Source organism: Polypterus senegalus, chromosome 12, assembly GCF_016835505.1.
Source record: "Polypterus senegalus isolate Bchr_013 chromosome 12, ASM1683550v1, whole genome shotgun sequence".
NCBI lineage: Eukaryota > Metazoa > Chordata > Cladistia > Polypteriformes > Polypteridae > Polypterus > Polypterus senegalus.
Genome location: NC_053165.1, coordinates 30,706,685 through 30,734,550, shown reverse-complemented (window position 1 = coordinate 30,734,550; position 27,866 = coordinate 30,706,685). Strand labels below are relative to the sequence as shown.

The 27,866-nt window shown below is 39.7% G+C and overlaps 1 protein-coding gene across 1 annotated transcript in view; it reads right to left on the bottom strand.

Annotated features, from left to right (window-relative positions):
• LOC120540210 (voltage-dependent calcium channel subunit alpha-2/delta-4-like) overlaps window positions 1-27,866 on the bottom strand; it is a 619,956-nt gene that overhangs the window by 29,831 nt on the left and 562,259 nt on the right. The window contains exons 28-35 of the mRNA XM_039770774.1: window positions 27,345-27,359; window positions 24,358-24,402; window positions 19,610-19,672; window positions 11,940-12,010; window positions 11,687-11,762; window positions 5,591-5,643; window positions 5,429-5,484; window positions 2,947-2,967 (exon numbers count right to left, since the gene is read on the bottom strand). Of these exons, the coding sequence (XP_039626708.1) occupies window positions 2,947-2,967; window positions 5,429-5,484; window positions 5,591-5,643; window positions 11,687-11,762; window positions 11,940-12,010; window positions 19,610-19,672; window positions 24,358-24,402; window positions 27,345-27,359 (400 nt within the window). The remainder of the gene's footprint in view (window positions 1-2,946; window positions 2,968-5,428; window positions 5,485-5,590; window positions 5,644-11,686; window positions 11,763-11,939; window positions 12,011-19,609; window positions 19,673-24,357; window positions 24,403-27,344; window positions 27,360-27,866) is intronic.

The following is a 27,866-nucleotide window of genomic DNA, read 5'->3' as shown; positions in this document are numbered from 1 at the left end:
AAAAGCATACGATCAAAGTGGAGCTTATGATATTATTTATCTGGACTTTCAGAAAGCATTTGATAAGGTGCCACATGAGAGGTTGGGCATCAAACAAAAAGAAGTGGGAGTTCAGGGTTATGTTTTTAGATGGGTGCAGAATTGGCTCAGACACAGGAAGCAGAGGGTGATGGTGTGAGGAACCTCATGAGAACTGGCCGATGTTAAGAGTGGTGTTCCACAGGGGTCAGTGCTAGGGCCACTGCTATTTTTAATATATATAAATGATTTAGATAGGAATATAAGTAACAAGCTGGTTAAGTTTGCAGATGATACCAAGATAGGTGGATTAGCAGATCATTTGGAATCCGTTATATCATTACAGAAGGACTTGGACAGCATACAGGCTTGGGAAGATTTGTAGAAGATGAAATTTAATGTCAGTAAATGTAAAGTATTACACATAGGAAGTACAGTTGTGCTCGAAAGTTTGTGAACCCTTTAGAATTTTCTGTATTTCTGCATAAATATGACCTAAAACATCATCAGATTTTCACTCAAGTCCTAAAAGTAGGTAAAGAGAAACCAGTTAAACAAATTAGACAAAAATATTTTACTTGATCATTTATTTATTGAGGAAAATGATCAAATATTACATATTTGTGAGTGGCAAAAGTATGTGAACCTCTAGGATGATCAGTTAGTTTGAAGGTGAAATTCAAGTCAGGAGTTTTCAATCAGTGGGATGGCAATCAGGTGTGAGTGGACACCCTGTGTTATTTAAAGAACAGGAATCTGTCAAAGTCTGCTCTTCACGACACATGTTTGTGGAAGTGTATCATGGCACGAACAAAGGAGATTTCTGAGGACCTCAGAAAAAGAGTTGTTGGTGCTCATCAGGCTGGAAAAGGTTACAAAACCATCTCTAAAGAGTTTGGACTCCACCAATCCACAGTCAGACAGATTGTGTACAAATGGAGGAAATTCAAGACCATTGTTACCCTCCCCAGGAGTGGTCGACCAACAAAGATCACTCCAAGAGCAAGGTGTGTAATAGTCGGCAAGGTCACAAAGGACCCCAGGGTAACTTCTAAGCAACTGAAGGCCTCTCTCACATTGGCTAATGTTCATGTTCACGAGTCCACCATCAAGAGAACACTGAACAACAATGGTGTGCATGGCAGAGTTGCAAGGAGAAAGTCACTGCTCTACAAAAAAAAATTGCTGCTCGTCTGCAGTTTTGTAAAGATTACATGGACAAACCAGAAGGCTATTGGAAGAATGTTTTGTTGACCGATGAAACCAAAATAAAACTTTTTGGTTTAAATGAAAAGCGTTATGTTTGGAGAAAGGAAAACACTGCATTCCAGCATAAGAACCTTATCCCATCTGTGAAACATGGTGGTGGTAGTATCATGGTTTGGGCCTGTTTTGCTGCATCTGAGCCAGGACGGCTTTCCTTCATTGATGGAACAATGACTACTGAATTATATCAGAGAATTCTAAAGGAAAATGTCAGGACATCTGTCCATGAACTGAATCTCAAGAGAAGGTGGGTCATGCAGCAAGACAACGACACTAGGCACACAAGTTGTTCTACCAAAGAATGTGTAAAGAAGAATAAAGTTCATGTTTTGGAATGGCCAAGTCAAAGTCCTGACCTTAATCCAATCGGAAAGTTGTGGAAGGACCTGAAGTGAGCAGTTAATGTGAGGAAACCCACCGACATCCCAGAGTTGAAGCTGTTCTGTACGGTGGAATGGGCTAAAATTCCTCCAAGCCGGTGTGCAGGAATGATCAAAAGTTACCGGAAACGTTTAGTTGCAGTTATTGCTGCAAAGGGGAGTCACACCAGATACTGAAAGCAAAGGTTCACATACTTTTGCCACTCACAAATATGTAATATTCGATCATTTTCCTTAATAAATAAATGACCAAGTATAATATTTTTGTCTCATTTGTTGAACTGGTTTCTCTTTATCTACTTTTAGGACTTGAGTGAAAATCTGATGATGTTTTAGGTCATATTTATGCAGAAATACAGAAAATTCTAAAGGGTTCACAAACTTTCAAGCACAACTGTAAAAATGTTAGGTTTGAATACACAATGGGCGGTCGGAAAATCGAGAGTACACCTTATGAGAAGGATTTAGGGGTCATAGTGGACTCTAAGCTATCGACTTCCCAACAGTGTTCAGAAGCCATTAAGAAGGCTAACAGAATGTCAGGTTATATAGCACGATGTGTGGAGTACAAGTCCAAGGAGGTTATGCTCAACCTTTATAACACACTGGTGAGGCCTCATCTTGAGTACTGTGTGCAGTTTTGGTCTCCAGGCTACAAAAAGGACATAGCAGTGCTAGAAAAGGTCCAGAGAAGAGCGACTAGGCCGATTCCAGGGCTACAGGGGTTGAATTATGAGGAAAGATTAAAAGAGCTGAGCCTTTACAGTTTAAACAAAAGAAGATTAAGAGGTGACATGATTGAAGTGTTTAAAATTATGAAGGGAATTTAGTACAGTAGATCGAGACTGTTACTTTAAAATGAGTTCATCAAGAACACGGGGACACAGTTGGAAACTTGATAAGGGTATATTTCTCACAAAAATTAGGAAGTTTTTCTGTACACAAAGAACGATAGAAACTTGGAATAAGCCATCAAGTAGTGTTGCAGACAGTAAGACTTTGGGGACTTTCAAAACTCTACTTGACTTTTTTTGGAAGAAATAAGTGGATAGGACTGGCGAGCTTTGTTAGGCTCAATGGCCTGTTCTCGTCTAGAGTGTTCTAATGTACTAATGTATTATTTCCATGTGACAGGACACCTTTTGGTGCATTAGATACAGAAATTACACAGGGAAATAAATAACTGAGCTGTTAGTACTTTCATCACATCGCACACACACCACGGCTTCAGTCATCTTGTAAACTTTACATCAACAGCAGCTTTGTGAATATTTGTACTTACACGAATGGAAGATAGCCTTGGCTGAGTTTGTGAACAGAATTCACAGAATGATGAAGATGATGGATGACATCAGAAAGGTTTAAGATGGAGGTGAAAATGATGAGAAACACATGGAAGGCATGGAAAAGGTGAGAGGAAATAAAAACAAGACACATGGTGATGAGTTGTAAACCAAGTAAGTCATGACATAATTCTACTGTCACTTTACCATTGGTGTTCTGCACTCTTTTTCAGAATTAGTTGTTAGTTCTTAACTCAATTTTTCTTTTTGTAAAATCTTGATTGCTTTTTATAGATTGTAATAAAATTAATAAAAAAAAAAAAAAGAATTAGTTGCACATTCATTACACATTTGTATCTGCTTTGAAGGTTTTCTGTGTTACCTCACAGTACCCACCTGACCCTGATTCTGGTTGCTGTCATGACTCATGTTTTGATTCTAAAATCACTGACCACTGGTTGTATTACAAAATTTTGTTTTCTGACTTTTGGACACATAATGTTAATGTGACTACAGTCAGGTGTTACTCTAAAATGGCTGCTTGGCCAGTTGTTAGCCTGCTAACCTCACAAATGCAAACCTTGACCTACTGCTCAGATGTTATACGTGCAGATATGTGGCCCAAAGGGTTTTTAGCTGAGTTTGAACTACTCATGTGTTCAGATATGTGGTTACCAACTTGGTGTCTTTTCTGCACAAAGTAGAGGAGTAAAACTGAAAATGACAGAAGACCCCATCTCTGTACTTCCCAGAAGACACACCACAGTGGCCACCAACTAGAGGTCTTTCCTGCATACAATAGAGGGGTCTGACTTAGGCTGGACTGAAAATGACATAAGGCCCCATCTCTGCTCTTCTCTGAACACACACACCACCCTGTCCAGCTGCTTTTTCCCTTTGGTGGCACAAAGTTTGATTCAACAAGCCTGCTGCTAACTAGTGGCTCTCTACCAATGTTCAAAACATAGCGTTTTGTAAAGGGTTTGCTCTGCTCTTGATCTCGGGGGTCTGCATTACTCTCCAAGCCCAAAAAAGTCTGCATGTTGAACAGAAGTGAGCTGACTTAAGTGTTCTTCATTTGTCAGGTAGTGATCAAACATCAGTTACTTGTAGGGTCTTATGAAATGATATATAGTAAGCTCTGAATGCGGTCGTGTTATCACACTTAGGTTTCCCCACAAGAATGAAAAATCCAAAAAGAGATCTCCATAATATCTTTTTGGCTCCTCCTGGACAACAATGAGATCAGAAAGGAATAAAACAGAGACATTTTCTTTTATCTCCCGCTTCTCAGATTTTTTTCATTAGAAAAAAAAAACCCCAGTATTCTCACAAGGGTTTCCTCTTGAGTTTCGGCAGATATCTCAGCAAAGTCACACAGTGGGCTCAGATTTTCCAAGTAGTGCTTTGACATTTTTTTTTTGCAATTTGAAAATATTTGTAATCAGTAATATCTGGTAAAATGTATGGAGAGTTGTTTGTGGTAATAAGACACTTTACTATGATTACAGAACTGTAATGCTTGCTTCTAAATAAAACTATTAGTTGTCCTAATTTATATTGCTGCGCTCCAGTCACTCTGGAAGACGAGGCATTTAGTGTGGTGGTTAAGACTTTGGACTTCAAACCCTAAGGTTATGAGTACAAATCCCACTACTGACACCACAAGTAAGTCACTTCAGATGCCTGCGCTCCAACTGGAAACCCAAATCATAGCCCAAATGTTCAAAGTCACCTTACATAAAGGAACCAGTCCAAACATAAGATTAAAACAAGACTAGGAGAAAATCTCACAAAATATAACACGTTTTTCAAACCAAATTCTCAATTTTGACTCCTTTTACCTCAGTTGTATCTCCTTTTTGTCTAAAACCATTTCTCTTTAAGAATTTTAGGAGAAACATCTGTGACAAAGTTGATTCTTAAATGAAACATAAATGAGAATCTCTTTTACGTCTCATGAGCCATCAGAGGTCAGCCTTTGAGCAGTTTAACTTTCCTATGGGTCTAGCTCATACTTTGTGGTATTAACATATGCCTTATATATGCATTAATAGACAAATATAGAGAAGCAATTCAGTTTATTTGTCTGCATTTATTATATAGTAAGCTTTGAACACAGTCATGGTATTGTGCTTTGCTTTCTAAAGTCTGGGTGCCTTATAATGTCTACCACATAATTTATGGCTTATGCATTAATGGACATGTATTTGGATAAAGCTTTCATTGTTTACCTAATCTTGGCCTGCTACTATTAATTACTGAATATTTATTCATACAAAGGTCTGCTTAGGCCATCCTTGTTCTAGGAATTTCCTTTATCAACAGTTTGCTCCTTCCTGTTCCAAGTGTTAGTAGTACATATTTTCTTTAATCATACTCATATTTTGCATATACAAAAAGAACCTTAAGCAGAAAGAACAAATGTCATGTCCCATAGTGACCCTAAAATTAGGAAAAGAAGATAAAAAAATAACTTACCTTCCACAAGAGTGTCCGAATGCCATAATCCACAGAAATTAAACTCAATGAGGAACCTGCAGAAGAAACACAAGGGAGGCACATGAAGCTCAGCCACCCAGCATGAGCCAAATGTGGTTTTGCTGATTAGTAACAGAGGCCCACTTGAGTCATTTGACTTACAGGAGAAAATTGCTGAGAAGCCATTTCAGAGATGCCAACAATCCATAGAAAGGCTGTAAAAAGAGTTCAAAATTTGTCAGCCCCCAGTTATTGTATGTAACAAAAATAGTAAAACATCATGAAATGCATTTGCAAAGCAACTTTCAGTTGACTTTGTTTTTTTGATAACATAATTAATGCTGAAAAAAAATACACACATAAAGAGATCAGCCACATCATTAAAACATCTGCCTAATATTGTGTAGGCCCCCCTTGTATCATCAAAACAGCTCTGACCAGGGCCATCTTAATGCATGGACATGCTGGCCAGTTGCCCGAGGGCCCCACGAGCATAGGAGCCCTGTGCTAATCTATGTATGTTGTGACTTGCTGAGTGGTTGTGTAGGTAGGAGCCCCTGTGCACAGCTCTGCTCGGGGTCCTATAATGCTGTTAAGACGGCCCTGACTCTGACCCATCAAGTCATGGACCCCACTAGATCCTTGAAGGTGTCCTGTGGTATCGGCACCACAACATATAATTACAAGCATTTCAAAAGTTTCAAAGGCTTTTATTGACAATTACATTAAGTTTATACAAAGATAAATATTTGCAGTGTTGGCCCTTCTTTTTCAAGACCTCTGCAATTCGCCCTGGCATGCTGTCAATCAACTTCTGGGCCAAATCCTGACTCAAGGCAGCTAATTCTTGCATAATCAAACCTTTGAAACTTATGAAATGGTTGTAATTATACGTCAGTTTACCACAGAAACATCTGACAAAAAGATCTAAAAACACTTAAGCAGCAAACTTTTGTGAAAACCAATGCTTGTGTCATTCTCAAAACTTTTGGTCACGACTGTACATATCAAAGTAATGTCCACATGAATGTCTACACTCAGCCTTTCTCAGCAGAACATTCCTCAGAGCATCACACTGCCTCCACTGGCTTGCCTACTGCCCATAGTGCATCCTGCTGCCATCTCTTCTTCAGGTAAATTACCTTGCTGTCTACATGATTAAAAAAATGTGATTCATTAGACCAGGCCACCTTCTTCCATTCCTCTATGGTCCAATTTCGATGTTCACGTGTCCATGTCCGGCACTCTCTTTGGTTCAGGGGTCAGCATGGACAATCTGACTGGTCTAGGCAGCAAGCTGTTCTGACACCTTTCTGTCATGGCCAGTGTTAGGTTTTTCAGCAATGAGTGGTACAGTAGCTCTTCTGTGGAAATCATGTCAGCTGGGCTAGCCTTCGCACCCCATGCACATCAATGAGCCTTTGGGCGCCTATGACCCTGTCCTAGGTTCACTGGTTGCTCTTCCTTGGGCCACTTTTAGTTGGTACTAACCACTGAATACCAGCAACATCTCACAGAACTTGCCATCCTGAAGATGTTCAGACCCAGTTGTCCAACCATCACAATCTGATCTTTGTCAAAGTCACTCAGATCCTTACGCTTGTCCATTTTTCTGTCACCTTCAAGAACTGATTGTTCACTTGCTGCCTAATATATCCCACCTCTAGACAGGTGCAATTTTAATGAGAAAATCAACGTTTTTCACGTTATCTGTTAGTGGTTTTCATATTGCGGCTAATTGGTGTATATAAGCTATGAATAGAGACAGAGAGAGAAGAGGAGCTGAATCTGCATGCTCTAATAAAGCAATACCAGTTGTCTTTGTACTCCATTTTTATAATAATCCAGGATGACAAAAGTGTCTCATTTGCATCTTAAATAAGAAGCTATTTTGGAATGCGGCTGTTACTCAAAGGCAGTGTTGACTAGTGGAGGTACTGGACTGTAAGCCACAGCATTGCCTATCTTAACTTTCTCTATCTGAAAAGGAAAATGCAGCAAAGGAAAGGGATCAGGTGTGTATTATTATGTCAGACCAAATGGACAACCCCTGTATTAAATATTAAACATGAGGTCTATGTTGATTATTTAGATTTCAATCTGCATTAGACTGGTAGCACAGTTAGTAAGCTTATAAATCTATAAAGATATAAGAAAAATACAAGCCTGAAGTACATAACCATTAGTTTACATTGCAGTCATTGTTGCCATCAAGGATTAAAATCAAACAATCCATTTTATATCCATTTGTGTACTCCTTTACCAACTCCTCTTGTGGCAATTATTTCTTTCTTTGTCTGACTCTATTATGGCCAATTTAGGCTATTTTTGGCTTAATTGACAGCTTTTAATGCCCCTTTGAGTCCCCCCCTCTATATGTATATACAGGTATATATATATATATATAAATATATTTTATATACATATATATACTGTATGTATATATATATATATATAGAGAGAGAGAGATGGAGAGAGAGAGAGATTTTAAGTGCCTCACAGGATAGACAGGCATCCCAACCAGGAGAGGGGAAGGTTACTTAGTCAGATGGGAGGCCCCACGTGGACGGTAAGGCATCCCAGCTGAGAGGCAGAAAGGTGCCATACCCGTAAAAGATTCCCCAGGTGGATGGACGGATATCCCAGATGAAAGAGAGGAGGATTACATACCCAGACGGGAAGCCCAAGGCAGATGGGCAGGTGTCCTGGCTGGATATATTTGGAGTACCTTCTCTATCCGGGATAAAAGGGAAGGGCATGGAAGAACTGTTGCTGGGCGGTCTTTATTCTACCAGGACACTAGATGGCAGCAGCACTGGATATTGGTGCCTGGTCAGAAACCATTAGGGCATGCTGGGAATTTTAGTCTGGTAACACAGCTCTGCTGGGGTCCGTGAGTGCCGCAAGAGGGTGCTGTGGAAAGTTACACTGCTTCCTAGGCTGCATGACCTGGAATTGCTTTAAACAGGCATAAACCCTGGGACCAGAAATACTCCCAGGTCCTCAACAAAAGGGATCACACTGCCTTATCAAAGCGAGTTGGAGGTTGGGGGAAGGAAAGCAACACTTTACTAGAGGAGGGCAGTGTGGTGGAGAGAGGAGAGATTAAGAAAGAGAGAAAAGATTTTATTTTGGCAATTGTAATAAAACACCCTTTATTTGAACTGTGTTGGTGTGTTTGGGCTATATATATAAAGAGTACTGCATATACTAGCAGTGGTTTCCTGGTGTTGTCCAAGGTGGGGGCACTGACAACATTTTTTGAATCAAACACAGATTGCAGTCTTCCTCTGTATAAACAAAGAATCTGTACAAGACTTGATGGATGTAGATTTAGCTTTGTATATTTGCATGCCAGACAAACAGACACACACATATAAAATCAGCCATTCAGATTTATACATATGAAACACATCACGTCATCTTTTTACCCACTTAATCCTGACCAGGGTCACGAGAGGTGCTGGAGCCTATCCCAGCTAGCATAGGGTCACAGCAGGAACAAATGCCAGTCCATCGCAGGGCAAACACACACACACACCGAAAACACACTAGGGTCAGTTTAGCATCACTAATTCACTTAACCTGCATGTCTTTGGATAATGTGAGGAAACCAGAGCACCTGGAGGACATGGGGAGAATATGCAATCTCCATGCAGGAATGACCCGGGACACAAACTCTGGTCTCCTTACTGCGAGGTAGCAGGACTACCACCACGCCACTGTGCTGCCCAAAATATGAAACAGTATTACTAAATTCTAAAATGATGGCAAACTAATATATTTGGAATCTTTCCTCAGGCCTACAATGTGTTTCGCACAAACTAAAATGAGTTTCCTTTTCAATAAATCCTTCCACCATCTTCAGGCTCAGCTTTGACAAAGCGCCTTTGCTGCAACCTCAGTTGGCCACAAAGTAATTTAGAAGCAATACCTTTACAGTAAAAAGAAATGAAAAAGCACAGCTAAATTCCTGAACTGAGGAAAATAATTGACTCTTCAAACACTCTGCCGTTATGGAAAATGTGAGGATCTCCTGCTCTTTTATTATGGTACGCAGGAGGTTTTTGGATGCCTCTGACCCAACTATGGGCTGCAGGCTGCTGACTGGCTGAAGCTGTAAAGCTGGGCTGAATATATCAATATAGTGCCCTCTTGAATATCATGAAGACATTTTAGTGTATTTTTTTAAATATGTTATAATTTCTAAGCTCAGATACTTGCCAGTTGTCTGAGCCTATCCCTTCAGCACTTAACACAATGCATGAGGCAGCTGTAAATGAAACAAAGTCCATTCAACCACCGATGATTAGACCTGCATAGTGCAGTTCAGAGTTATGAGACTCAGAACTTATCCTAGTAGCACCAGCCGCAAACCAGGAGGCAACCCTCAGCTAGAGCTCACTCACACCCTCTTATGTGGCCAGTTTATTGTCTCTAGCAAACTCAACTGACACATTTCTGGGACAAGGAGAAGACAACTAGAGGACCCTGAGAAAAACCCATACAGATATGGAAGATCATGCAAACTCCACACAGGCATTGACCAGGCCTGCAATTCGAATCCAGAACTCTGCAGCTATGAGGCAGCGATGATGGGATGAAATGTGTTCTTCTGTTAAAACTTTAGGGTAGTCTTTCCATAACTGTATTTTAAATAACTTTTTTTGCGTCACTTCTTTGTACAGCTTTGGAGTAATGGAAAACATATTAGCCTCTGCAACTCTGGGAAAGCACATCAGTGAGGTGGGCACTGCAGACTAGAATCTTGTAAAGAAGCTGATTCATTAATGATTTAGAAAACAATCACAAAACATGGAAAGTTCAGTATAAGACATAATGCCATCTAATGCATTCATTAGAATTCACCCTGGTATGATCAAGCTGGGTTAGGCAGAACGTAAGATGTAATGGCTACAGTTGTGTTCCAAATTATGTTCAGGAGATTGGCAAATGTGTCAGACATCCTATAATATCGTCAGGCCCACATAATCCAATTCAGGGTCCCAGTAGTATTGGGTACAAGACTTTAGACATCCCTGGACAAGATGTCAATCCACAGTGGGACCCACTCACACACACAGGTTTGCAATTGTCAAGTAACTCATTCTGCACGCCTTTAGGATTAGGAAGAAAAATCCAAGAACCCAGAGGAAAACTTCTCACACATAATGGGAGAACATGCAAACTTTATACACAACAGTTCACTTACCTGGAATTCAAATCAAGGATGCGGGATCTAAATTACCAACAATTGTGTCACCATGCTGTGCATCCTCAAAGAATAATGAAAGGCAGATTCACTGATGCTAATTTTATCTAATGGAGGTCCCATCCAGAGTTGGTTCAAACTCTGCACCCCTTGATGCCCAGGATTGACTTCATCTCTCTGCAGCCCTAATATGTTACATTTCTTTCCCTCTTACAAAGACACATGCAATAAACTACCAAACAGTGTCCCAATAATGTAACATCTCGCTTTGGACTTATATTGGACAATCTTGGTGATTAAGATGGACAAGCTTGTTGGGCAGAATGACCTTTTGTGACAATTGTTATATAAGAAATTTGACAAGCTAAAGGAGATGATTCAGTTTATCAAGCTTTTGGTTCAGCTAATAGCTAAACTGTCTCAGTATCTCATTCATAAGAACATAAGAAGATCCTTAATTACATAAAAAGACGTTCTAATGTTCTAAACAATAAGCAGAAGTGCTGAACAATTATCAGGATGCAAGACTAAGATCAGCTCTGATTTGCAGCGTCAGTCCACTGCAGACCCTTACACTTACCCCAGGAAATCTAACAGCAGAACTTTGAAACTATTAGCCCCCTGTCTTTACATGTTAACTGCTCTGAGTTTGGTAGCTGGAACATACCATATTACTGGACATGTTCTTGTGATGATTATTACATGTTTTCTCTACAACAAGGAGAACCACAAAAATGTGGCCATCAAAATAATACAGCGTAAATTAATTCTAACATGGCCTTTTTGTTCTGTAGTATTCAATTCCTCATCTTCTAGATGCTGAATATTGTTTAACACAAAGGTGGGTGCAACTATTAATGGTAGATCCTTTGTTTACTGTATGACAGAATTAGCTAGAAAATGGTGCCCACATTTGTTACAAAGTTGAAAAAATGACAACATTTCCAATGGAGGAAATGTGTTTCTAATATCAGATTCATTTTCAATTCCTTACAGGTAATAAAACAGATAAAAAAACGCAGCTTGATCAAGATCGTGATACAGACACTCATCAGAGGCTGTGCTCCACTGTGGTGATGATGGTGGCTCTTACACATGGCCTGGTAATCGTAGAGCGTGACCCTGTCAAAAAACAGAAAGAAGCGTCAGTTTAAGATATAAGAGGGAGTGCTTATGAATAGTCGGTGAATTCACTAGGGTCTAATTTAAAAAAAGTCCATACCTACTGAATTTGTGCACATAATAAACACACCTTATAAACGTTTTCAATTTAATTATATTCCGACAACAGCAACTTACTGCTTGAACATGCCCATACTGACAAGCTGAAGTACCACAGCGCCGTCAACTTCTCCAATGAACTTCCCTGTCTGTAAAAATAAAATGAAAATGAGAAATGTAAATATTCAGTGATTGCAGAGTGACATTAACTGGCTTTGGGAGTGACTTTTATATTCTCTAAACTAGGGGCCTTTGCTCGCCAGCCCCACGGCCTTGCACTATGCGCCAGCCACCGTGTGTCTCTGCCACTCGCATATGTGGATTTCACTTTCAACAAACAACAAATCTTTTAATTCTTGCGGATATGCCTTTTCATTGGGAAGAAACACTACTTTTCCCTGATGGCAACACAAATTAGACGATCTACATGTCTCCGACTTAAAGTTTAAATCTGAACAATATATTCGATCTCTTTTCGCTGTTCCGTTATTTCACTAATGCGATCTTTACTATCATTTTTATGAGACTTTTGAATTTTAGTACTTTCATTATCTCTAACCTGCTCTGCATGTGTATTGCGCCAACGCTTTTGAATTCTTTACGATGTTCTACTTTGTCATCTACTCTTTGTCTTTTATTTCCGCGCCTATGCAGGATTAAATCTCTTGGCACAAAGTCTCATCTCACGGGATGTGAAAGTATCCCTCTGAAAAGGTCATGTCTCATTCCAGGATTTTTTTATATAATTGAGAGAAATATATAGCTGTATACGATGATCAGTTTTATTAGATCATTGTAACTCCAAATTTCACATTCATCTGGTCAAAATTCTGTTCTTTTCCCCATTTTGTCACAGCTTTAAATGACTTCTAACACACAGTACACAGGTTAAATTTTCCCAAATGACTTATTTGATCGTGTGTTGCATAATTTTATGTCCACAGCAAAAAGAATAAAATAAATCCTACAGGAAAACAATGAAATGAAGAGGTCTGCGCCACCATTGATGAAATGCTCTTTAATCAAGAGTGACATTTGATTGTCATTCACCTCAGCACCTCCTGAATCGTGCGATGGTCACTGCCTGAATTGGCATAAAATACAAGGCACCCAGAGATGTTAAAAAAAGAACAGGGTGGACGAGGTGATAAAGGAAGGGTGCATAACCTTTGGTAGTATTACTCCTTTGGTTTTTATTTTCAGGCTTGTGCCTCTCTGTGATGGACCGAGTCAGTTCCATTCTCCCTTGTTGCGTCTAGATAGCCTCTTCAACCAGAACCAGTGATAATCATGTACTCCGATGAGGTGGGCAAATGAGGAAACCTACATGCAGCAAGGGGTTGGTGCTAAACGTGCCAGAAGAACAAGCGGTGTTTCATAAAAGTTCAGTGATCTTCACTAAATAGTCAATGAGATATATATAAGCGAAACACCTGTGAGTGTGTGCGTGTATAAGGAGCAATCCGCTCTGCTCATGCTCAGCCACAGCCACTAGCTGGCGTATGGGTGCACGTTTATATTTTTTCGGCACTTGTATGCACCTCACTTAAAAAGACCTGTGTGCAACAAATGCTGCCGTGCAACAATGACGTTGTGCTAATGACACAGATGAAAAGACACAACGTGGAAATGAAGCAAAAGCTGCGGCTCAGCAACATGCAAGTGAAACACCTCAACAATGGAGGGCAAGGCTTGAAGTTTTCTTCAAAATCATTGTCTATCTGGAGGGATTTTCTTGAGACAAAGACTAATAGAACTCATATGCCAGCGATATGGCTAAGATATACTGTAGTTTTGCCTGTGTCTCCTTACGAAACCCAGTGGGGCAGCAAGCACAGATGGGTTCACGTCCTCTGCACTGGGTAATTCTTAAGAGTTATCTGACGCCACTCCAAGTGCACGAGTATAGTAAAACTGCTAGGGAGTCTTCAGGTTGTTTTTTTGTCCTGAAGACCACAAGTAGTTAGTAAGTAAATAATGCAATAAAACCAAAGTGAAATTCCACTTAAATAAAGACAGTAAAACAAGGTTAAAATGCAGAGACAGTTCTTACATATAAATATCCCACACAGGATCTTGAATCAGAGGAGATCCCCAATTGACACACGCAGACGCAGACAACCTTAAAATCCTGGCTTGGCCCCCATTGACAGGCCTTCGGTATCCATGTGGCACCGTGCTGAGCCATACACACGTGTCTCCCACTGCCAGTCCTTTGCCGTCTGTGTGGAGATGTTGCATGATGGGCCAGTCCTACTCCCCAGCATCGCTCAATAGGAGCACCTCTCCTTCAGTCCCAAGCTCCTCTCACTGAGGTTCACCGCCAGCCACCTGCCTCCATTCCTCTGTGTATGGGATCTCCCAATCCTGCCACTTGGTCACCTTTTCTTTCTCTGTTCTGCTTTTCTTTTAACCACCATTCCTCTCTGTTCTTATTTCTTCTCTCTTTTGTTCTGCACTTTCTTGGGATGTGATTATTTATTTCAAAAATGTGCAGTGCCACAGATCTCTTATCACACTCTCCAGCTCACAGTTCCTTTTCAGCTAACCTTCTTACCAACTTAGGACTTGGATTGTTCCTATGTTCTAATATTTGAAAGCTCCACTTATTTTACATTGTCAGTAACTTATGTTAAATTATATATTTTCTGTTTGGGGTTCATCTATGCCTCATGTCAGTCTCTTCCTTGTTTTTGGTTGCCAACATGGGGCAATGCACAGAGTTTACATCTTTTCCTTCCTTTAGCAGGCTATTCTGCTTACCTTTGTATTCCATCAGAAAAAGTCTTTTCAAGACCACTGGAGCTACTCTATTAACTACCTCCACTAGGGAGAACCTAAGAAGTGGTATGGTGTTTCATCATTTGCGGCAGAGTATTTGGAGAAGGTAATGAAGACACTAACACCAGAGTTGTTTGAAAGCCAGCCATATCTGCTCCACCACCTTGTGACCATCATGAACCCCAAACATTTAAAAATGAAGATATTTTGTCTGTGGAATCATTTTGGCACGTCAGGCTTTTGTTGAATCCTATTCTTTAAGTTAGAGCTGCTGAACTTTGGTAATTTTGGAAAAACGCATCTACATTTTCATCAGGAATTACCAGTTAGTAATTTAATGTATGTCTTGGTTCTTGAACCAGTTACCAATTTTGTCTCTCAGGCTGCATCCATTTGCAACATTTCATGTATAAACGTATACCAGGAGTTGAACTAACACTTTATAAACCTCTTGCCCTCAAGATCTTAATAAAACACTAAAACGTCTATGCTAAAGCACATTCACTGCAGACCTACAGCACAGCAAAATATGATTTGGGTCACAAAGAAAAATAATTATGTCTAATATTGTTTTTCTATTTGTAAATGCAGTATAACTCTGGATATTGATGTGTACGTTACTATATATCATCCACTTCTAATTAAAATGCTATGAGTAGTGAGAAAAAGCACTATATAAATGTAAAGAACTATTACATTTTAATTAGAATTATAACATTAATCCTAAATATGCATTAATATAAAACAACATTCTCACATTTTCTCAGATAATTTAAGGATATAGAGGAATTTGATTTAATTATATTTTATCTTTAAATTGTTAAAAGCATTATTCATATAAGTTCAAACTGCACATCTATACTAATAAAAGGCAAAGCCCTCACTGACTGACTCACTGACTGACTGACTGACTGACTGCCTGACTGATTAACTGACTCACTGACTCATCACTATTTCTCCAATTGAAATTTGGGAGGCTCATTCCTTACAGCTTACTTACAATAGTTGAACAGGTTTCATTTCGAAGCTCTACGCATAACGGTCATAACTGGAACCTACTTACGTACATATATACGGCCATAGCCTGCAGCTCGTTCGCCATGTGAGGCGGAGTTGCGCCCCTCATCGTCACGCCTCCCACGTAATTGAGTGCCTGCCCATATAAGGCCGTCCGTCAGCAGCTATCCAATAGACACGCTATTTCAACTGCGAAATATTCGTTGTTGAAGGACTGTGCTTATGCAACTGAAGATGAGATGGTCATGGATAGAATAGTGTTTGGCACAAGCTCAGCAAAAGTGCGAGAGAAACTTTTAAGTGCCAGGTCTGAGCTAACATTAAATAAAGCCATGAACATCGCAAGATCGCACGAGATAGCACAAGCACAGCTGAGAACCTTCGATGACGTACTCCGAGCGGCTCACGTAAACTGACTTTGCAGGACTGGGAAAGGTAAACCCGTGCATGCAGTGTGTGATGTCTCAGATAAAGAGGAAGATGAGCTGCTTATTGATGCAGTAGGAAAGAACAACCCTCTGAATCTGAACAAGCCTTTGTAGACATATCAATAGGAAAGTAAGGTGTAAAGCTTAAGTCTAAATTAAGTTCATAGACAAGCTGCCGCTAAATATTCGCAGGCAAATACACAACTTAATACTGGGAATGCCTGTTAAACATTTTAGATTCACAAGTACCAATTTGGGTAGTGAACACTTCGATGAATGAAACCTGTTATCTTTACAATGGTTGACAAACACGGAATGTAACTTGAACACAACACATCCTCCAAATATGAACCTGATTGAAAGAAATAATGATAATCAAATCCTTGATGACAGCAACACTCATAACAGTCACAAAACAATTACACTGACAATCATGTTACGTTATTTTTAAAATGTTTCCTTTTCTTTTTCATAACTTCTTTAACACACTACTTCTCTGCAGTGAAGTGCGGGTATTTTGCTAGTTTTTCTATAAAAGCAGCCAGATTAGCTAACCACACACTGTAAAAGAAGAAGAGTTCATAGAGATGGTTTAACAGAGAGAGGATTCTAAGTCAGGTTCTAATGGACATTCTGCGGACTTTGCACATGCATAAAACCAAAACTCTCACACCTTTGGTCATCTTCATGTGTGCCCACCTCGCAAACATGTACTGATATGGTTTGTCAAAAAGACAATGGACAGAGAGGTGCTAAGGGTGTTCACCTTGACTCTGACAAGCCATAAAAAAGTCATGATTGTAAGAGCCATTTCCTAGTTACATAAGATTCATAAATGTTTTACTAATGACAATGCATAATATATGGGAGGTTCCTATAACCCCTATAAGTAGAAATGAATTGGTATATTCTTGCCATTTCTAATAGCTCTGACTAAACATTATTCTCAGTTAGTGATCAGCCTTCCCATGTGTAAGGTGTAGAGAGCACATGGTTTTAAACAGTGCCTCTCGTGCCTTTTGTTTGTGTTAAGTAACATGCCAAATGCTTAAAGTGTACAGAAGAAGAAGTTAAGAATCTTTAAGTATAGAAGAAGAAATAAAGAACTTTTAAGTACAGAAATAACTAAAGTTACTCATGAAAAGCTAAGTTTAGAAAAGATACAGTTTTCCTTTTTTTGCCTTTTATTCTACACTAGCCATGTATGCCCAACTACGTTGCGCATGTTAAAGTTGTCTGTGAAGGGCTCCCTGTTAAAACGCGGCTGCCAGTCGTGAACTGAGCCCTTTGTTGCACAGCATTATGATTTTTTATAAGGGAAACAAAATTACAAAAGAAAACCCTTGGATATTGATTCGATAGGAACGGCCTACTCAGAATCACTGTCCGAATCGTAATTATGTGGTGGTGTAGCAGCATTTCTACCTCTGTCTGTTCACAGTCCATGTTGTTTCCTCTCACGATCTCTTCTCAACCTTTGTCCAATCTCGCAGGTTGCTTTGTGGCAATCCAAAGAGTAAGGCAATATACACGGAGCAATGGTTATTAAAGGGGGACACATAGGTATCCAGGCTCTTTAAAGCATAAATAGGGATCACTTCACTGACATGTGAGGAAGCCACGGTACAACTGTGAGACGCGCAGCACTCACTGGCTACAACGTAACAATAATAATTTCCGGAACATGCTGTTACGTTGTCATTCATTTTACCCACTGTCTTTTTTTCATTTATATGTTACGTAGGCACGTACCTTTTCTCTAACCAGGCCTCAGGAGCTAACAAGCGTAACACTGTCCACCATCCCTTTCGTTATTCCGGCACATTGTTGACATCCGTGAGTAACAACAACGTACTAAACTGGTAGGTGGTCAACACATGCGTGGAATTCGCGGACAAACAAAGATCAAGATCTAAATGAAGATTTCTTTAGTTAATTTAAAGCACAACAATGTGTTTAGTTTGAATGTCTGTGTTTTGAGGTGTGACTGGAGTACTACAGTCTTCAGTAGTATAAGCCTGGAGGAGATTCTTAATGCAATGCCTATGTTTTAGCTGTCTCTCTACTGCCATCTAGTGCTTCTTCTTCTAATTCATTCGTGGACAAACAAAGATCAAGATCCATATGAAGATTATATATAGAAATGTGTAACAACTTTTTTCTTTATTCTTGTGTGGAATATTTGCTTTTCATTTTTACTAAATATTTTTAAAACAAACTTTTGGACTGAGAGATTTCTTTCAGCATGCGTTTTACCCATGCTTGAACTCGCCTTATACTTCGGTGGCTACAATGATGATTGATTTGAAGGCAAGAACCAGGAAGGAGGAGGAGAGAAAAGAACGCGGACACCTTGAAGAGGGAGCGTGACTTGATCTTTTCGCTCTAGCATGTCCACCGCTGCCTCTACAGAAGCTTTTAGTCTGGCATTTAATGTTTTTGACCTTTTGTCTACCCTTTGAGGTTTAGCCTTCTGAACGTTTTGTGAAAACTCTTTCTATTGTAGACTTAAATGAAACATTTATTTTACACATGCTTTTCATGTTGTTTGTTTATCTGCACTTTCACAAATGGCACACACAACCTACCATGATTCACGCGTTCTTCTGCATTCTTACTTCTTCTTAGCTGAATACTTCACAATCCAATTTAGTGTCATGGGTGCCAGGTAGAAACTCAACCTGGATGAGTGCCAGTCCATCACAGGGTCCACTCACACTGACACTGACACTCATACAAGGCCATCTCCAATTAACGTCGCATGCATGTCTTTGGCAACCAAAGTGCCCAGACAAAAGCTCATGGAGGTCTCAGAAGAGTGTGCAAACCCCTCACAGTGTTGAGGGCTGTTTTTTCATGAACTGATCAATAATCTCTAGGCTGTCAAGAGTGCACCAGCCATGGGGAGAATGTGAAAACTTTTCACAGGCAGCAGCTGGGCATGATGTTCACAGAATGCTTTTTTTGTATTTTAGGCCACCACGTCTTTCTCCTCATTCTGTTGTTTTTTCCTCCGCTCATTCCTTCTCTTTTTCCTCCCTTGGTCTGACTCCTTAATGTAACCTAATTTTATCTCATCTTCCCATCTGCTTTTCCTGGTGACGGTTGTGGTGGCAGCAGACCAAGTAGGTTAGCCCTTACCTCCCTTTCCCCAGCTACAGGTTCCACCTCTTCCTGGAGAAATTTCAAGCCATCCGAGAGATAGCCTCCAGCTTGTCCTAGGTCTGCCGTATCTACGGGGAGCCATTATAACGATAAGCCCAAACCACCTCACCTGGCTTTTCTCAATCTGGTGGAGCAGCAACTCAACTCTGACTCAACTCTCCTAAATCATTGAGCTTCTTATCCTGTCATGGAGTGTCTGCCCAGCCACCCTGCAAGGAAACTTCATTTCTGCCACTATAACCAGGACGGTCAAATAGCATCTAACATGATTCATAGCAAACATACAAAAATAATGGACAACATTTAAAATAAACAATTACTAATAATGGTGAGAAGGAGATACATAAAACATCTTACCTGCTTTTTTTCTTTTGAAATTAGAATGAAGCCATTATTGTCCAGAAGGTAACAATTCAGATTCTGCATAAAAGAAGACAAAATATGATTTGGTAAAGCATCTGCTAAATGAATACTAGTCAGTCAGTCAGTCAGTCATTATCCAACCCGCTATATCCTAACACAGGGCCACGGGGGTCTGCTGGAGTCAATCCCAGCCAACACAGGGCGCAAAGCAGCAATAAATCCCGGGCAAGGTGCCAGCCCACCGCAGGGCGCACACACACACCCACACACCAAGGACACACTAGGGACAATTTAGGATCGCCAATGCACCTAGCCTGCATGTCTTTGGACTGTGGGAGGAAACCATGAATACTAATAATAATAATACTTTTGTCCTAAAGTCGTTGGAGATTTTTTAATGCTTAGTTGTCTGCTTCTAAAAAAAAGTCACCTTTTATATACATAAAGACAAGAGGACCTTCAAAAATGTATCTAAGATGTTTACTTTCTGCTCCTTTGCCATTGTTTTACTATATTTTATCATGTTCAGTCACAAGAAAATTAAAAAATGCTTGTGCATCTTAGTAGTTCCTGATGAAATCAGCTATAATCAAATAGCCTTGGGTTTGCCTGTAATGACAGTAAAAATGAAGGACTTTGATTTCAGGGCAAGAGATGAAGCTCTCCTCTGCCAGCTATCTGAAAGGAGATGTCCTCATGTAAATGAAAGATAGATAGATAGATAGATAGATAGATAGATAGATAGATAGATAGATAGATAGATAGATAGATAGATAGATAGATAGATAGATGGATTTTTGTTTATCATTAGCTGAGCTTTCAAAGTAGCAACTTCCTTTTAATATATGACATGCCTTATGGAAACAGTAGTATTTCAGTGGTGACATTAAGTTTATCGGATTAACAGAAAATATGCAATATGCATCATAACAAAATTAGACAAGTGCATAAATTTGGGCACCCCGACAGAGATATGACATCAATACTTAGTTGAACCTCTTTTTGCAAATATAACAGCCTCTAGATGTCTCCTATAGCTTTTGATGAGTGTCTGGATTCTGTATGGAGGTATTTTTGGCCATTCTTCCATACAAAATCTCTCCAGTTCAGTTAAATTGATGGCTGCTGAACATGGACAGCCTGCTTCAAATCATCCCATAGATTTTCGATGATATTCAAGTCAGGGGACTGTGCTGGCCATTCCAGATCATTGTACTTCTCCTTCTGCATGAATGCCTTTGTAACTGTGTTTTGGGTCATTGTCCTGTTGGAATATCCAACCCCTGCGTAACTTCAACTTTATGACTGATGCTTGAACATTATCCTGAAGAATTTGTTGATATTGGGTTGAATTCATCCGACTCTCGACTTTATCAAGGGCCGCAGTCCCTGAACTAGCCACACAGCAAGATGGAACCTCCACCAAAGTTGACAGTAAGTAGCAGGTGTTTTTCTTGGAATGCGGTGTTCTTCTTCCACCATGCAAAGCGCTTTTTGTTATGACCAAATAACTCCATTTTTGTCTCATCAGTCCAAAGCACTTTGTTCCAAAATGAATCTGGCTTGTCTAAATGAACATTTGCATACAACAAGCGACTCTGTTTGTGGTGTGAGTGCAGAAAGGGCTTCTTTCTCATCACCCTGCCATACAGATGTTCTTTGTGCAAATTGCGCTGAATTGTAGAACGATGTACAGATACACCATCTGCAGCAAGATGTTCTTGCAGGTCTTTGGAGGTGATCTGTGGGTTGTCTGTAACCAGTCTCAAAATCCTGCGCATATGCCGCTCCTGTATTTTTCTTGGCCTGCCAGACCTGCTGGGTTTAACAGCAACTGTGCCTGTGGCCTTCCATTTCCTGATTACATTCCTTACAGTTGAAACTGACAGTTTAAACCTCTGAGATAGCTTTTTGTAGCCTTCCCCTAAGCCATGATACTGAACAATCTTTGTTTTCAGATCTTTTGAGAGTTGCTTTGAAGATCCCATGCTGTCTGTCACTCTTCAGAGGAGAGTCAAAGGGAAACACAACTTGCAATTGACCACCTTAAATACTTTTTCTCATGATTGGACACACCTGTCTATGAAGTTCAAGACATAACAAGCTAATTCAACCAATTTGGTGTTGCAAGTAATCAGTATTGAGCGGTTACATACATTCAAATCAGCAAAATTACAAGGGGACCCACATTTCTGCACAGCCAGTTTTTCACATTTGATTTAATTTCATACAACTAAACACTGCTTCACTAAAAATCTTTGTTCGGAAAACACAGCAGTACTCAGATGTTCCTAGGAAATGAAAGACATACCACTGTTATCTTTTTGTTGAAAGTAAATTATTATGCAGGCTGAGAGGGGTTCCCAAACTTTTTCATATAACTGTAGATAGATAGATAGATAGATAGATAGATAGATAGATAGATAGATAGATAGATAGATAGATAGATACTATAGTCTGAACACACATCGAAATGACTGAAAAAAAAATATAAAAACAATTAAAATGTCTGACTTGGCAGTCACAGTCACGGCGTATTGCTGTTGGTATAAAAGAGCCCTGAAGTGTTTCTCTGCTGAAGGATTCGTTAGCCTTTTCTGATTATTGAACTGCACTAGACAGATATAATTTTTCATGCATGTGTCATTTCTTTTCTTTTTCCCCCTACCCTACTATAATAGCACTAAACGGGAGACATCCATCCATTCATTATCCAGCCTGTTATATCCTAACTACAGGGTCACGGGGGTCAGCTGGAGCCAATGCCAGCCAACACAGGAAACAAACCCTGGGCAGGGAGCCAGCCCACCACAAGGCGCACACACACCCAGCTCACACTAGGGACAATTTAGAAATGGCAATGCACCTAACCTGCATGTCTTTGGACTGTGGGAGGAAACCCACGCAGACACGATGAGAACATGCAAACTCCACGCAGGGAATGGCCTGGGAAGCGAACTCGGGTCTCCTAACTGCAAGGCAGGAGTGCTACCCATTGCACCACTGTGCCACCGACAGGAGACATATAGCACTTAAATTAAAGGCACACCCAAGAATAAAACAGAAACAAGATTTCTGGACATGATGAGGTGAAAAAAGAAGGCTCTAGGAATTTAATTATCACAAGCGAGATAAAAGTATTTTTAATATGATAGCACAGAATGCAGTAAAACTGAAAGCTTGAGTATCAAAAGGGTTATTTTCTATGATGAAATGGACTAGTATGGCAAGTGAAAAAAGTAAATGTTTCTATTTCATAGCCAGAGCTTAAGAACATTATTAAATCAATAAACCTAAGTTGCTTGCCTTAAGTTAAAAAAGGGGAAACTCCAATTCATGAGATAAAGGTGTGGCTTGTTTTCTGGGTGGAAAGAGACTTTGTTTCAATAGAAATTGTCTAATAGTGAATTTTAGGCACTGGGAGAGTTCTCCAACTTTAGGATAATAAGACATGTACCTTACAATAACTGGAGATTTTGATCTGTGAAAGCTAAGAATAATTAGAATGCAGCCCAGTGTACTTGATGCTAGATGTAAATGACTGTTTCTTATTTATCAGCTAAGCCTTGCTATAATCATTGAATATGGCTGCAGATATAAAAATGACATTTGGAAACTTTCAATCAGCTTTGATTGGTTGGGGCCTGTGCTATACGTTTCATAAACAAGGCTGCTACTTTGAATGAGAACTATAAATAGGCCCAGCCAGCATGTCAGGACTACAGGCCTTTGAACACGCAGCGATGCTGGAGGGAGGGCTGATCTGTCAGGTTTATAGGAAGGTGGGTGAATTACTACAAGCAGCATAACAGCAGGCTGTTTTTATATACATCCTAGGCTGTAAAAAGTGCTCCGGGTTGGGAGGATGTTTCTCCTGACCAAAACTTTACTACCAGAATGTATCAACTGTACATTTCTAAAATCAACCTGCCGTTATAAGCCAACAAGTCCTATCAATGCATTGTGTAACACAGACGAGTGAACAAAGCAACAGCTGATGGTCACTGCTTTGAGTGACAGAAGACAACTGCCTTTGGTTTTAAACCATATACAGTGGATTTAGAAAATTTTCAGGCCCCTTCACTTTCTGCACACTTTATTGTGCTGTGATTTCATGTTAAATAGATACATTTGTCATTTTTGCCGATCAGTATGCACTGACAGTATCTACAAGGACAAAGTGAAAACATATTTCCAGAAAATGTTGAAAATGTATTACAAATCAAACACTTAAATCTCTCAATCCTGTAAGTATTCAGACTTTTCATTCAAGTTTTTGTAGAAGCTCCTTTAGAGGCAATTGCAGCTTTGAGTCGTCATCCTTTTGTTTTTTTCTTGTATTTTTAGCATAATCATGAAGATAATTTTTGAAGAAATCATCTTCATCAGTCTTAATTTAAGGCATCACATTTTGAGTCAACTGGATGGTGTCCAAGCTTATACATGGGCCTCCTTGTTTGTGCAAATCCTTTAAGTCATCTGTGGTAGCTGCCTCACTCAAATAACTAATAATGGTTCCCCCCAGAATGCCTGTCAGACTCCTAGGTCCTCCTTGCAACTTACAGAGGCATTCATTATCTGAGAAATCAACTGTACCGTAAGCCCAAAATGAATTTTGTCATTGACTATCAAAACAATACAAAAGTAAAGTTATATTTGGTAAAAGAAGATTTCCACTGTGTTGTATTTGGAATATACCAATACAAAGTACAAATGAATAAAGAAAAGTAGAGAGCACTTACATTGTCTTCACAGCTGATTGGACACTTCCCTTCGACCAGACTGCACTGTTGAATAGAAAGAACATCTCAGTATGTTTGCACACCAGGAAAATGTTATCACCTCACTTTTCCATTGTTCTAATACAAATCATTTGTATGCAGCTTTACTTTGACATACACGTTGTAATTTTCACAACCAAATTATTCAGTAAAAAGCTCCGGATGTTTGTAGTTATTATCAACATTTACTTCACGTGTTCATGACTGATTTCATTATGAATCACAATGCTGGTAGTTAGCATTGGGTTAGTCGGGTTTGTTTCTATCTTTTATCTTACAATCAGATGATATATCCTTTGTCATGGCAGGATAACCCTGTTCTTTCCTTTATATTCTTTATTATGTTGACCTGAACAAAATGCCCCTATTCCCTTGTATAGCCCTCATACGTTACACCACCTTTTATATCTATGACCTCAGACAACAAGACAGAGCACTAAAACAGGCAAGAGAGAAGGTGTACCCCCATAATGGCTGGCTGTGGGGCATCGCCATCATGGTGGTGCACATGTCTCCATTATCTCATGCTAGGCAGTCACAAATAAATAATTTAAACATCCGGCCTCGTTTTATTTTTAATCTTCATTTCATAAGGTTTTTGTGCTTTATTGCATTATGTTTGGTGAACTTATCAAAGGAAAGTCATCCAGTTAAATGTCTTGTATGAGAAAGATCTAAACAAAGGCACAGGGAAAAGAAATGAACAATAACGGAACATTTTATAGGAAGCAGGAGACCCCATAAAAGCATTAGACCTCATCAGTGAAAAATGTTGCTGCTTGATACTGAGCAAAGTAGTCAATCATATGGTTCAAAAGCTCTTTGTAAGAATAGCTATGATCTCACACAAGTGTTATGGAATAGCCGGCATGACACTATGGAGATTTCAAATGCAGCTGGTCATCATAAAGGGTAAACGAGATCCTTCTCTGAGAGCCACAGATTCCATTAGGTGGGCAGTGGCTGTCCATTTGTATTCTTGTACAAACCCAGACAGAACACCAGTAGCTGGAAAAAGAATAGAACACCTTACAGCAGTGTAACAAGGTGTGCATTATGGGAGTTAAAAAGCTGGTTATTAATCAATTTTCAATACTCAAGGATGCCTTCATAATGGAAGGACTGTGGGAGAGAGCGTGCACAGGGAATTATCTCCCCCAGATTGCTAAATGGCAGCCCCCCATGGTGGCTACAACACTACAGATTCAAATAGGGCACACTGGGAATTGAAGTTCTTTGATTCAGCCCTGTTTGGTTGCATAGGTGCCACCAGGGGGTGCTGTGGGGACTTCATGGGCCTCCAGCCTCTCCTGGACGTGCTTTTCATAAAAGAAACCCACTGCCTTGCCAGGAGGAGCAGAGGAGGCAGAAAGGTGCTGAAGACAAAGGGAAAGAAGAAGCCCAAGAGTTGTTGTGTGCTGTTTATATTGTGCTTGTGCTGCAGAAGTTCCACTTGTCGTTGTGGTGGGAAACCCTTACAAAAGAAGGGTTTCCCACAATAAAAACTCGCTATTTCATTCTGAGCCTTCCTGTGTCAAATTTGGGGAGTCGGAGTGCCCCCTACAGTCCACACAGTATATCTCATAAGGGTGTTTTACAAGCTTTCTAGTTACAAAATGAATTGCTTGAATCATTTTTTGATTTTGCAACTCATGCCAACAAACTGAAAATGACTAAGGTATATAAAATTCAAGGAAAAGCGTCACATAATGAACCTGTACTTTTCCAAAATTCTTTTGGTCTGCTATATACTATAAACATATATAATATACAGTAAACATCCATCCATCTGTCCAGCATTTTACTCAATGTGCACAATACCCTGCTAGCTAATTCTGTTCCCTAGTGTATTTTCCCCTGTTTAGCCCGTTTATAAAAATAACCACACCAAAATGCCAAGATAATGATATAGTGCCTATAAAAAGTGTTCACCCCCACAGAACTTTCTGATTTTATTGTTGCATAACATTAAATCTCAATGGATTTAGTTTGTCTTTTTTGACACTGATCAAAAGGAAAAGACTTTCAATGTCCAATTGAAAACAGATCTCAGCAAAGGGGTGTACATTAATTAGGAATATTCAACACAAAAGATTTATGAGTCCAGGGGACAGGAAGATGCTCATATATAAACGAGATAAGGTCAGAAAAAAGAGAGGGAAGTCAAACCGAGAATGTCTTGAGTCACTGCCAGCAATTCAAGCAATGCAAGACAAGAGCTGTCAGACCACTTAGTGGATATGTTGCTGATCTTTATCTGCTTACAAAACTGCAGGACGATGTAGGCTGCATGGTGTGAATTACCACTCTCGGTTTGCTTTCGTTTATGGCACTAGTTATTTTAATAATCTCTCTATTATAAAAAAAATCTTGGGACAAGACAAGACTTTTTTCCTACAATGAGACATGATCTTCTGAAGAGAGATACTTGCACGTCCCGCAAGACGGTCAGGGGGTGAAGCCCCTAGTGCTTAAAGATGAAAATGTACTCATGCCTGCTTTCCTGCTTGCATGTTTTCTCTCTTATACCGCCAGGTGCTGGGCACTGAGCTCCTTTCTTAGTTAGTTCAATCAGGAGTGAGGGAGGATACCCCAACAAAAGGCTACAATGAGAGTCCTACCTGGGTGAAGTCTGAAGGAGTTACTGACAGAAGGTCGTGGAATGTAGCCCTGGGTGCAAGTGTATTGCAATTGTAAAGTACAAATCCGCAAAGATTGATTAAGTTTAAGAATAAGCATCGACAGAGGCTAGACATTAATCTTTGAGTAAACATTAAAAAGAATCTGAACAGGTAAGAGAATGTATCTGCAAAAGATTAGAACTCTTGATATGTAGTAAATGAACATTTTTGGTGGTTGAACAGATGCCTAACAAGAATATGAAATAAACTCTTTTTTTAAAAGCAGATTAAAGTTTTCCTGTCCACTTTGAGGAGATATTTACTTACATCAGTATTGTTGGGCTGATGTTAGTCATATTCAGGGCACAGGCAGCATGCAGGGAACAAAAAGAAAAAATAGGTTAATATCACTGCCACCTGGAGTGACAACATGTTGTGCACTGTAGCATGCACTGACACAGTTTTATTACCATAATAAAACAGATTTTTTTTTATTTTTGAACTTAACAGGCATGGAATAATTGTAGCATATGAGTAATAAAAAGTTTAGTAAGTATGAGTAATACACAATAAAGTTTCAAGTAAGGTTTAGAGTATACTCTGATAGCGTGTTGCTGCACCCACCACATGATGAACCACTTGGATTAGAGCCCAAGTACAGTGGGTGACACATTCAGCACCACACTGGGACAGTGCGAGGTTTGTTTTTACTTTGGCTGGAGTGCCAATCCTGCCACCAAATCCTCAGTTTTCCCTGTAAATTGGAGGATCTGCTTGCAGGGCTGGATGCAAATTAACGTTATCCCCAGGACGAAGCCATTGCAGGCTAAGGGCCTTGATCAGAGACCC